Source organism: Lipophrys pholis, assembly GCF_963383615.2.
Source record: "Lipophrys pholis genome assembly, chromosome: 19".
Classification (NCBI taxonomy): Eukaryota; Metazoa; Chordata; class Actinopteri; order Blenniiformes; family Blenniidae; genus Lipophrys; species Lipophrys pholis.
Genome location: NC_137647.1, coordinates 16,867,287 through 16,878,535, shown reverse-complemented (window position 1 = coordinate 16,878,535; position 11,249 = coordinate 16,867,287). Strand labels below are relative to the sequence as shown.

The 11,249-nt window shown below is 43.5% G+C and overlaps 1 protein-coding gene across 2 annotated transcripts; it reads right to left on the bottom strand.

Annotated features, from left to right (window-relative positions):
- Window positions 1–342: 342 nt before the first annotated feature.
- Window positions 343–10,206, bottom strand: pla2g10 (phospholipase A2 group X). Of its 2 annotated transcripts, XM_080488739.1 has the most exons (5): window positions 10,062–10,154; window positions 4,695–5,291; window positions 4,114–4,282; window positions 3,429–3,535; window positions 343–1,344 (listed from the first exon to the last, which is right to left on the bottom strand). In XM_080488739.1, the coding sequence occupies exons 2-5, from the start codon at window positions 4,732–4,734 to the stop codon at window positions 1,196–1,198; spliced, it is 465 nt and encodes a 154-aa protein (XP_080344865.1). In that variant the 5' UTR covers window positions 4,735–5,291; window positions 10,062–10,154; the 3' UTR covers window positions 343–1,195. The 2 variants fall into 2 exon arrangements, with proteins under 2 accessions (XP_080344865.1, XP_080344866.1); XM_080488740.1 differs by lacking the exon at window positions 4,695–5,291 and having other exon boundaries at window positions 10,062–10,206.
- Between the last annotated feature and the right edge of the window lie 1,043 nt (window positions 10,207–11,249).

The following is an 11,249-nucleotide window of genomic DNA, read 5'->3' as shown; positions in this document are numbered from 1 at the left end:
TCCACAGTCATGAGCGCGTCCAACAAAAGAAACTGTGTGTTTCCTGTGTGAACTCACAGACCAGGCTCGGGACAGGGAGCTATAACATCTTGGGGGGGGGGGGGGGGGGGGGGGGGCTTCAGTCACTTTGATTACAGGTGGCGATACTGTTTACTGGGAATCAGACTGAGTTAAGATTTTTAACTTGACATTGAGCCTGGAAGAGGTTCCCAAACCAAACAAGAGTTAACTGTGGTGGATTAAAATAGAGCAATGGTTTCTAGCTGGACCAACAAGTCAAAAGATCCTTCTTAGGAACCTTAAGGAAAAATATATGCTTTTTCTTTTTCTTTTTTTTTTGTTCTCTTATTGAGTAAAAACTGTTTGGCTGTTTCCACAAGTGTTTAGGTGGGAATATGGTGCCATCTGCAGGTGGATACCTTGACTTTACACATTGTGATCCATCTGATGTGTTGAATCTGGCTTGACTTTCTTCCATCCATCCATCCATCCATCCATCATCCATCATCCATAACTCTGAAAACCTTATAAGCAGCTGAAGGTTGTTGTTTTTGTTGTTCTTTTTCCAGAAGTTGAAGCAGCTGAAGGTTTGGGTTTGACAGTTCCTCCTAGGCACGTCATGCGCATTAAAAATAAAACTCAGGGATGGAAGTTGTGCCACTGAAGACTTTACATAGAATGGCAAGAAAAACCTCAGTGTACCTCACTAAGTTTCCGAATGCTTTTTTTTTTTTTTTTTCTTTCAACTCTTATGAATGAAGCACAGTCAGAAACCTAACGCTCCCCGAGCACAGGGAGTCAACATCAGAGCAATAAAGCAGGAACTGGCAGGTACAGCTCAGGTGCACGTTTCAAACAAATAGAATAAAAGTTGTGAGAACTGGTTACCTGATCTTTCCTCTTTCCCATCAACATCTGACCTTGAGGCCAAGCTCTGACTGAGGTTCCAAAGAGGAAGTCCCCTTTTATATAATTCTTAGCCAGGAAATTACAGGGATTTCCCCAAATTTATTGCGAATTCTTTTTCTTTAAAAAAAAAGAAAAAAAGAAAAAGAGAGAAATACAGCACAATTTCATTAAAAACAGTCTGATAATGTTAAAAAAAAAAAAATAGAAAGCATATTGTAAGTCGCATCTGACTGTATTTTATTGTCTTTCTACAAGGCACATAGGATATGAAGGTGTGTTTATTGAGTCAGTAAATACTACACATCGGGTGTTCAGAGCCGCACATGAAATCTGGCCAAAGGGCATATTTCTGGATGAAAGGTGCTTTTCTCAAGCATTTGGCAGCATCTCGGTCGCACTTGCACAGGAACTTCTCACATTTGTCGTCCAGATCATCTGCAAGGAGAAGAATTAATGTTTCCTCTCTGGGACCCGTTGAAAGGAGGCGCTTTCATTATATTACAACATTACAGCACGTGAGTACTAGTACTTGGTTTTCCTGTTCCATGGAAAGACGTTTGAGCATTTATTTGATATCCTTGATATCAAACTTCAGGTCCGTGTACTAGTAAGCTGTTTGTCCTAACTAGTAAGACAATACCGTGCACTAGTAGAACAACTAGGGCACACTAGTAGAACGACTGTGTCTTAATAGTAATGGTTTTTCCACAACTAGTGCCACTTTTGGCCTACTCGTGCGCAATCAAACCTCACTAGTGTACTCCTGTGCTGCACTAGTAACGCATGGATGGGATAGTTGGCCATCTATGGATCAGGTTGAAAGGTTTGTTGAGTATCTGGTAGAACTGAGAACATAGATCTCTCCGCAAACAAAATGTCAGCAATATTCATAATTTAGAATATCATCCTTAGTCCAAAAGGAATATTATCCTCAACAAATGATCACACATAGCACAACGGCTGTGTAAGACACATGGGTTACTGTGGAACTGTACTGTGTATTCACATGTTGGAAGATAAACATGAGCACGGAGCAACATGAGCTGACTACAGGTAGACAAACAATTACAGCCGCGATCGTGTTGCTGCTAGTTAAACTACAGCAACCTAATACTAACCGAACATCAGTGACACGGCAAACAAGAACTTATATTTCTGTGGACGGACGCACAATTTAAACTTGGATGAGCTACTAGTGAGGTCAAAAATGTCTTACTACACACTACTACTACTACTTACTTACACTTGTAGTGGAAAAACCATTACTAGTAAGGCACAGTCCTTCTACTAGTGTTCCCCAGTTGTTCTACTAGTGCACGGTATTGTCTTACTCGTGAGGACAAAGAGCTTACTAGTACATGTACCTTAAGTTTGATATCAAGGATATCAAATAAATGCTCAATCGGCTTTCCATACTGTTCCTTAGTAACGGGAGTCATTATTGGTTGATAATACAGCAATTTCAGCTTGAATTATTAGTTTCTGAATGTTCATTTATATCAACAACATTTTAGATAAGGGGCTACATAGAGCCCAATTTCATCTTGAGTGATGGACATAGTGCCATATCATGTTGATTTAAATGTCAAATTGTGTCTTTGTTGTGGCACAGAGTATACGTGATACAAATGTTTATATTTTCACAATAACCAAACAATTACTAGAGAAAATGACTAAAACGTCAACTTAAAACCAATTTATTTGTACTTTCTGATGCAGAATATTTTGAAAATCTTGTTGCGTTATGCAGGTTTTTACAAACTCACCCTGACAGCGTGGTTTTGAGGCTAGTTTGATAACGATAAGGTAGCTGTCTTACATACCCATATTTCGGCTCAGTGTGTCGTGTCTCCTACTCTTACAAAGTTTGTTTTAAATAATCAGTGTTTTCTAATACATTTTTATGATTTGCTAATTGGTTTGGCCGGATTGGAGCCTCTTATGTGCCCATGGGCCTTATGTTATCACCCCTAATTTAGGGGTATCCCTAAGAAAGTTAGGTATTGTGGATATTTTGCAATAATCTGCTTTAAAAAAGTGCTTAAAAGAAGTTGTTTTTTTTACTTTATTTATTTTTTCTTAACATGGTTTTTTGCTGTATACAAGAAATAAATACCACAGTTTATAGATTCAGTAAATTTCATTAGAAGTACATGGTACGTCCTATTTCGTTGAGCAATCAGCTGCCTTCTTACAGGTTTAAAAAACACATTGCCTCTTTCTCTCTCTTGGCCTACGGATGTGTTACAACACAAGCTTTTGTGAAATCATTTAAGAATATGAACCACAAACCATGTGGTGTCTCTGGCTAATCATGTTTGTACAAATGCAAGGAAATTTAAATTAAGTTACACCTGTTTTAGACAAACTACACAACAAAACCAGACCTATTGTGTGTGCAAACAAGCAGATTTATCTTCCATTAATCCTGTTTTCACATATGAAAATGCTGTAAAGCAGGAAGATCGGCAGCTGTTTTCATTCCAGAAGAACAAACAAGAATCTAAAAAAGACATTACCGCACTCAGCCTTCTTGTCCTCACATGTCCAGTGATACTGGTCTGTTTTGGTTTGGCAGCCCAGATCTTCTGCTTCTCCGTAGCAGCAGTCATGTCTGTGGCAACACCTAAACTCGGAGAGATGAACGACAAACACGCGTGTATCATTAGAAGGCCGAGCTCAGTCTGGAGGAGACAAGGTTACAAAAGCAGCGTGAGGTGGGTGGTGACGGGGCTGTGGTTCACATCACAACGCGGCTATTTTAAAGGCAGGGCAGGATCACCGCACCAGTTTTCACAACAGATAGTTAGCAAGTTCACTGGTTGGAGGGGGTGAGAGGTCTTGTGGTGGAGAAGGAAGAGAAGGAGACGGTAATTAGGAATTGGGTGTGGAATTCTTGGACTATTTTGAAAGGTCCCGTTGGACCGATGTGAGTTTGTGGTTCAGTCGACTCATTCATAAACGGAAACTCTGTGTCCATGTGTGTGTTTTTGTGCATGCAGATGCAGGAACAACCAACCAGGAAGAAGAAATGATGTGTACACACCAGCTATGGAGAGCAGGGCTAACCATCATCTCTGAATGATAACCTTTGGCACAGTCAGCGTTACAAACGCACTCATAATAAGTCCAGGCATGGTGTTCTGTCAAGATACAAGTGAAAAGTAGTTCCCTAAATGAGTGTGATAAAAGCTGCTGCCTCACCAGTCTGCTCTGTCTCTCGGCCAGCCTTGACCACCCAGTCCGCAGTAGCAACCATACATCACGTAGGACAAAGCAGATCGCCCCGTGCTGCACTTGATGGCCCCCGCCAGCTCCAGGAGCCCTCTTCTTGTCCGCTGGGACCTGCGTGCTGCCGCAGAAGCAACAGCCACTGCAGAGAGGAATGAACAACAGAAGATGGGGGACAAAGTTATCTGTTGGTCTACTTTCCAGCAAAGTCTGTCACTTGTGGTTTGTTTTGTGCATTTTGGTTTGGACACAATAACACGCACTTCACCTGAGTATTCATGTTGAAGTTAGAGTGAAAGGACAAGGGCAGTTATCCATACTGAAGCTGCAAAAAGTGATGAATTTAAAGAGGCAACAAGTTGCACCCATATTGGTTTTATTTCAAGACTTTCTGTTTAGAGAAAAAGCTTCTTCAGTACAAGTGTCCATCTATTCTCTACCATCTACTGTGAACAAAGAGTTGGACACGCTTACATGGACACCTATGGTTAATGTAAAGAAAGTTATTTATTCAAAATCCCTGTTTTTTAGACAGTAGGAGGAAACCACAATACCTGGAGAAATTCCACCCAAGCACAAGGATGCAAACTCCATACAGAAAAATACAAGTCCAGACTCGAACCCGGGAGATTCTCACTGTGAGGTAAGAGTGCAAACCACTACACTGAAATGGCTCTGAAGCTTGTGGTATTGAGCCAGGTTTTTGCCTGTGTCCATGTGTTAGGTATTGGGGAAGGTTTTTCGTGTTTGTTATTATTCTACTTCCGTTGAGAGGTCAATTTATTTAGTTTGTTATATATATATAAAGTAATATTTTTGGCGGGAAGTAAATTTATCTCTATATCCCCTTGTTGGTTTTCTTGAGGGATTATTTCAGTATTTGTTGATATTTATTATTTTGGTAGTTTTTTTTTAAGCCCGCCTCTCCGCCTATAAGTAGGTGGCGGCTGAAGCGTAGTCGGCGTCTCTCTCTCGATCACTCCCGTTCAGACACGCAGCCAGGCGGCTGCCCTCTTCGGCTCTTCCGCCTTCGTTGTGTGTGGGGTTAGCTCAGATCCTTTTCCCCTGGTGGGGCCGGTGGTCCTGTTTTCGTTTTTGTTTATCCTTCAGAAGTAGGTTGGGGTTTGCACGTCATTTCTGGTTGTCCTGTTCTGAAAAAGAAAAATACAAGGCCAGTTGCTCTGATCAAAACTGTGTGTGAGGTTGAGCAGCCACTTCCGTGTCAAAAAGCCTGTGATTACGCGGACTTCAAGCCATTTGTCATGGACGGGTTTGTGTCGGTGTCCGGTGAATGTAAACTCTCTGTCGGCCTCTCAGTCTTTTATTCTGGAGGGTGTTTTGCCGCTGAACAATGACACTGCGGTTGGTGCGGTTGTCCCTGTGCGTAGTTTCAATATGCAGGACATTGGCGTTCACCTGCATAAAATCATCATTCAGTCAGACCTGTGATCGGGGGACGCTGTGGTGGGCGTGCGCCCTGATTTCCCGATACATGGAGTGTCTGTGATTATGGGGAATAATTTAGCAGGAGGCAGAGTGCTTGTTACGCCTGAAGTCACACCTGTCCCTATTGTGTCCAACTGTCCTGACGAGCTGGCACGGGAATATCTACATGTTTTTACATCTTGCGCCTTTACGCGCGCAGCTGTGCAACGTCAGAAGAAGACATTGATTTGAGTGACAGTTTCATGCGTGACTTTGAAGCCGACATTGTTAAAGACGCATAGCCTATGTTACCTACACAGGGCAATGTGAAGCGTGAAAGAGGCGTGCCTGATTCGAGTAATCTGTCGCTGTCCAGGCAGCAGTTGATTGCTGACCAGAAAGGAGATGGAAGTTTGGCACGTCTGTTTGAAGTCGCGGTGACTGGTGACTTGAAGGAATCCATGTCTACGGGTTACTTCGTAAACGAGGGTTTACTGATGCGTAAATGGACGCCGCTGAATGTCTCTCCAGTTGAAGAGTGGAGCGTGGTTACGCAGATGGTTGTTCCCACTTCGTATCGGGCTGAGATACTAAAACTGGCCCATGACAATCCGCTCTCTGGTCATCTTGGCATTAGGAAAACCTATGATCGCGTTCTACGTCACTTCTTCTGGCCCGGGTTGAAAGGCGATGTTGCGCGTTATTGTAGGGCGTGTCATTGGTGCCAAGTTTCTGGGAAACCAAATCAAGTAATCCCTCCAGCGCCCCTGTATCCAATCCCAGCTGTTGGTGACCCATTTGAGCTCGTGCTGGTTGACCGTGTGGGTCCGCTGCCTCGAACCAAGTTTGGGAATAAATTCCTTGTCACGGTTATGTGCGCGAACACACGTTTTCCAGAAGTCTTTCCAGTGCGTAAGATCACCACTCCAGTTGTTGTAAAAGCATTAACAAAGTTATTTTCCTTGTTCGGGTTTCCGCGCGTGTTGCAGTCTGATCAGGGCTCGAATTTCATGTCTAAAATATTCGCCAAAGGTCCTGAAGCAACTCGACATACAACACTGTTACTCAAGTGCGTTTCATCCCGAAAGTCAAGGCGCGTTAGAACGTTTCCACCAAACGCTAAAAACAATGCTTCGCACTTACTGTTCGAAACGGACTGGGATGAGGGGGTACATTTGCAGATGATCGCCATACGGGAAGTGGTGCAGGAGTCCCTTGGTTTTAGCCCAGCAGAGTTAGTTTTCGCACACACTGTTCGTGATCCTTTAACGCTGCTGAAGGAAAAGTGGCTCGGGGCGGAAACTAAAAGGAATCTGTTGGACTATGTCAGTCGGTTTAGACACAGACTGCGCCGTGCATGTGAAATTGCCAGGGAAAATCTTAAAGATGCGCAGGCCCGCATGAAGTCTCTTTTTGATAAACATGATTAAAATAAGGGAATTAAAACCGGGTGAAAAGGTATCGGTGCTACTGCCAATTCCTGGCTCTAGTTCGCAGGCGCGGTACAGTGGTCCTTACCTTGTGAAACGCAAAGTAGGTGACAGGGACTATGTAATCTCCACCCCAGAACGTCGCCGTACAACGCGGTTGTGTCACGTGAATATGTTGAAGCCGTATTTCGAGCGGGTTAAGCCCGTGGGGTCCCCGTCAGAAAATGGTGCCGCACCTGTGGAGCTGTCCGCTGCCGGTGGTGCTGAACGCGCTGAAGTTTGTGTCAGTTTGGTGACAGATGACCAGGAGCTGTCCGTTTCCGCACATCCGGAGGAGGATCACGGGTCCGTGGCGTTGGCTCAGGGGAGGTTTGCCAACTCAGTGGCGTTGAAAAATTTGCCGAGGTTGTGTTCCCATCTGTGTGAGTCGGAGCAGTGTGATCTGGTCGAATTAGTCCGGACATATGATTCGCTGTTTGGGGATGTTCCCTCCCAGACGCACGTGCTCTACCACGATATGGACGTGGGGGACGCTAAACCTATAAAACAGCATCCCTACAGCGTCAATCCGGAAAAAACGCGCTCGTTTGAAATAACATGTTGATTACATGGTGCTACATGGCATAGCCGAGAATAGGAGCAGTGCAAGGAGTTTGCCATGTCTGTTAACATTGAAAGCCAATGGAGATGACCGGTTTTGTACATACTTTAGGAAGGTAAATGAGGGTGACTAAACCGGATTGTTATCCACTTCCTCGGATGGATGATTGCGTAGATCATGTGGGCGCGGCAGAGTACGTCAGTAAGCTTGACTTGTTAAAGGGCTACTGGCAGGTCTGTTTGACAGAGCGTGCCAAAGAAATATCTGCGTTTGTCACACCCGATGACTTCCTTCAGTACATTGTGATGGCTTTTGGCATGTGCAACGCGCCAGCTACTTTTCAAAGGCTTATGAATGTGGTGTTGTCTGGTTTGCCTTTCTGTGAAGCCTACCTGGACGATGTAGTGATCTGCTCGTCATCTCGGGTGGAGCATTTGGGGCAGAGTCTTCCAGTGGCTGCGGGAGGCCAACCTGACTGTGAACCTCTCAAAGTGTGAGTTTGGCAAGGCGACTGTCACTGACTTGGGGAAAAGGGTGGGGGGAGGTCAGGTGCGACCGGTTCAGGCGAAGGTTGAGGCGATTTTAGCAATTCCGCCGCCTACTAACTGTACGGAGCTCCGACTTTACTTGGCTATGATCGGTTATTACCGTGGGTTTTGGTAAGAACTTTTCAGCGGTGGCGGCTCCTTTAACTGACCTTCTCAGCCCAAAAGTTGACTTCTGTTCTTCTGTCAATCTGCCTTTGACCAGACCAAGTTGCTGCTTGTTACCGCCCCTGTGCTTGCTGCACCTTGTTTTGACGGGCCCTTTAAGGTTGCTGTGGACGCATGTGACTCGGGCGTGGGTGCCGTGCTCCCGCAGGATGACTGTGATGGCGTCGAACATCCTGTTTCGTTCTTTTCAATTAAGATGGATCGGCACCAGCGGTGGTGTTCCACCATTGAGAAAGAAGCGCTGGCATTGATCATGGCCTTGGAACATTTCGAGGTTTACGTCGGTGGTTCGAGTGTACCTGTGGTCATTTACACGGACCACAATCCTCTGGTTTTTCTTGATAGGATGCGTAATAAGAACCGCAGGCTGATGAATTGGTCATTGCGCTTACAACAATTTAATCTTGTGATCACGCACATTCGCGGGAGTGACAATGTCCTCGCCGACGCACTTTCACGTCTGTAAGATGTTATGCGAGGGCCGAGGGCTCAGAATAAATTGAATGTGACCGTTTTTTTTCTGTTTGTTACGGCCACTATTCATACTTATTCAGTGACACTGGGTGGGGGTGTTGGGTATTGGGGAAGGTATTTGCCTGTGTCCATGTGTTAGGTATTGGGGAAGGCTTTTTCGTATTTGTTATTATTCTACTTCCGTTGAGAGGTCAATTTATTTAGTTTGTTATATATATAAAGGAATATTTTTTGGCTGGAAGTAAATTTATCTCTATATCCCCTTGTTGGTTTTCTTGTGGGATTATTTCAGTATTTGTTGATATTTATTATTTTGGTAGATTTTTTTGAAGCCCGCCTCTCCGCCTATAAATAGGCGGCGGCTGAAGCGTAGGCTGCTTCTCTCTCTCTCTCTCTCTCTCGATCACTCCCGTTCAGACTCGCAGCCAGGCGGCTGCCCTCTTCGGCTCTTCCGCCTTCGGTGTGTGTGGGGTTGGCTCAGATCCCTTTTCCCTGGTGGGGCCAGTGGTCCTGTTTTCATTTTTGTTCATCCTTCAGAAGTAGTTCAGGGTTTTGGTTTCTTAGATTGGGTGTTGGAGCCGGCTCCTACGGCCCTGTACAGGGTTGGCCCGGCACCGCACCTGTTTGTTTAGTTTTTGCCTGCCCAACCTGTTTTTTTTTAATATATAATTAAGTTAGGACACGGCGTGGTTATGGGGTTTGGTCGGGTTCTGGATTTTACATAACCCGCTTGCTTTTCAGACTCAACACTTTGTTTTAAAATTAAAAACCAACGAGCAAATTAAAAGAAAATTAAATAAAAATCCTACCGTTTCCCTGTGTCCTTCAAGATATGTTCCGTCCCTCCTCCGGGTGTAACACCATGATTTGTTTTCATTTTGTTTCTATTCAGGAAGAACTTTACTTTTTGACTCGAAACCATGATCCAAGTTTCATTTGTGTTATTCACATACATTAACAGGGTCTTACAAAACATTTCTTTTTCGATCTTCACTTAATCCTTACCTTAGTCTTGCTTACGTCTTTTTTTTTTGCACAAGTATCTGCACCTCTATTTAAGAGTACTTTTAATTCCATCCCATCACATGGAGACCTACAAGTCATCACACTGCAAAGCAGCAAGATTTCCTAAAGTCATGGAGGAAAACAATCACCATCAAGCAGCTTCATCTCCAGCCTCTCACCTGCTCAGGCTTCCCTTCTGCGTGTTCTTTAAATAATTCCCCAAGCATTGTTTCTCCGGCAAGAACTCCACTTCAGAGTCAGTAATCAACTTACCAGATAGCAGGAGAAGTATGCGGTGAAACGCTGCCATGGCATGCAACAGGCAGCTCAACTCCTCACAGCAAGTGCTCCTCACTTCTACTCTCTGAGTGCAGCATGGCAAGCTTTTTTTAGATGCTGTTTGAGTAATCTCCTGAGCATCCCCATTGGCTAAAGGCTTATCCTAGTCTTTTTCATGCAGTGCTCCCCCTAGAGGGAACTGCCTGGAGTTCCCCGGTATTTCTTCTAATTTGTTCTCCTTCTTCCATGTCCAGCATTAAACCTGGAGTGTGTTATTTGAAATTGAATATGTGCGTTGACATTAGGTTTGAGGCTATTCTCTCCTAACTTTATTCCTCATATTTGTTCTTTGTGTGTGTGTGTGTGTGTGTGTGTGTGTGTGTGTGTGTGTGTGTGTGTGTGTGTGTGTGTGTGTGTGTGTGTGTGTGTGTGTGTGTGTGTGTGTGTGTTTTGTTTCACCTGTTTTTGAATCCGTTTAATTGCTTTATTGTTTTTGTAGTTTCATATTCATGATGGTATTATGTATTATTTGTTATTGGGTTTCCAAAGCGATGCCCGTATGCGCCTGGCAGCACCGTGTGAACTGTCCTCAGATCAGATCTTAGTGGTTGGAGGAAACAGGGTGTGAAACTCTAATTAATCTCTTGCTTTATAACTCATAACTCTTTACAACATGTTGAAGTAGATCTCAGTTTCCCAGATGCTGACGACCCTTGTTGTAGAATTTATTGATTTGTATCGTTGCACTTTTATTTTTTATTTTCGTTTGTCATTCTGTGTGTACTGTTGTTGTACATTAAAACCTTTTGAAAGTAGTTTGACCTTTAATTTCAACATTGATTCCACTTTCAAATAACACTTGCTCTGAGCAGTATTTGATTTGATTTTATATTAAATTTCGACATCCAAGAGAGGAGCACCTTGTGTTTTTAAAAAAAAAATTCTTTCACATTGGGCCAATTAATTCATAAAATACAGTTTATGCCATTTATTTTGTTTCTGTTTTTTTGTTTTTTTAAACTGCTCCAAGTCTTGAAGCAATTTGTCAATTATCATCTTATTTTAATCTGAAGCTATTAAATTTTCAATAAAGCTGATAGTGTTTCAAAAATGATCCAAAGCAGATAAAAGTCACTGTTAATCGTGAAGTGCAGAAAGGAGAACTCAGACAATAACTCAATG

What these genes read in the sequence shown, in the direction of transcription:
- pla2g10 (XM_080488739.1), bottom strand. Translation starts at nt 4,734, where the DNA reads ATGGAGTTTGCATCCTTGTGCTTGGGTGGAATTTCTCCAG. An exon ending in CTTGGGTGGAATTTCTCCAG is followed by an intron (nt 4,283 to 4,694) that starts GTATTGTGGTTT and finishes TCCTCTCTGCAG; the next exon opens with TGGCTGTTGCTTCTGCGGCA. An exon ending in GGACAAGAAGGCTGAGTGCG is followed by an intron (nt 1,345 to 3,428) that starts GTAATGTCTTTT and finishes TTCTCCTTGCAG; the next exon opens with ATGATCTGGACGACAAATGT.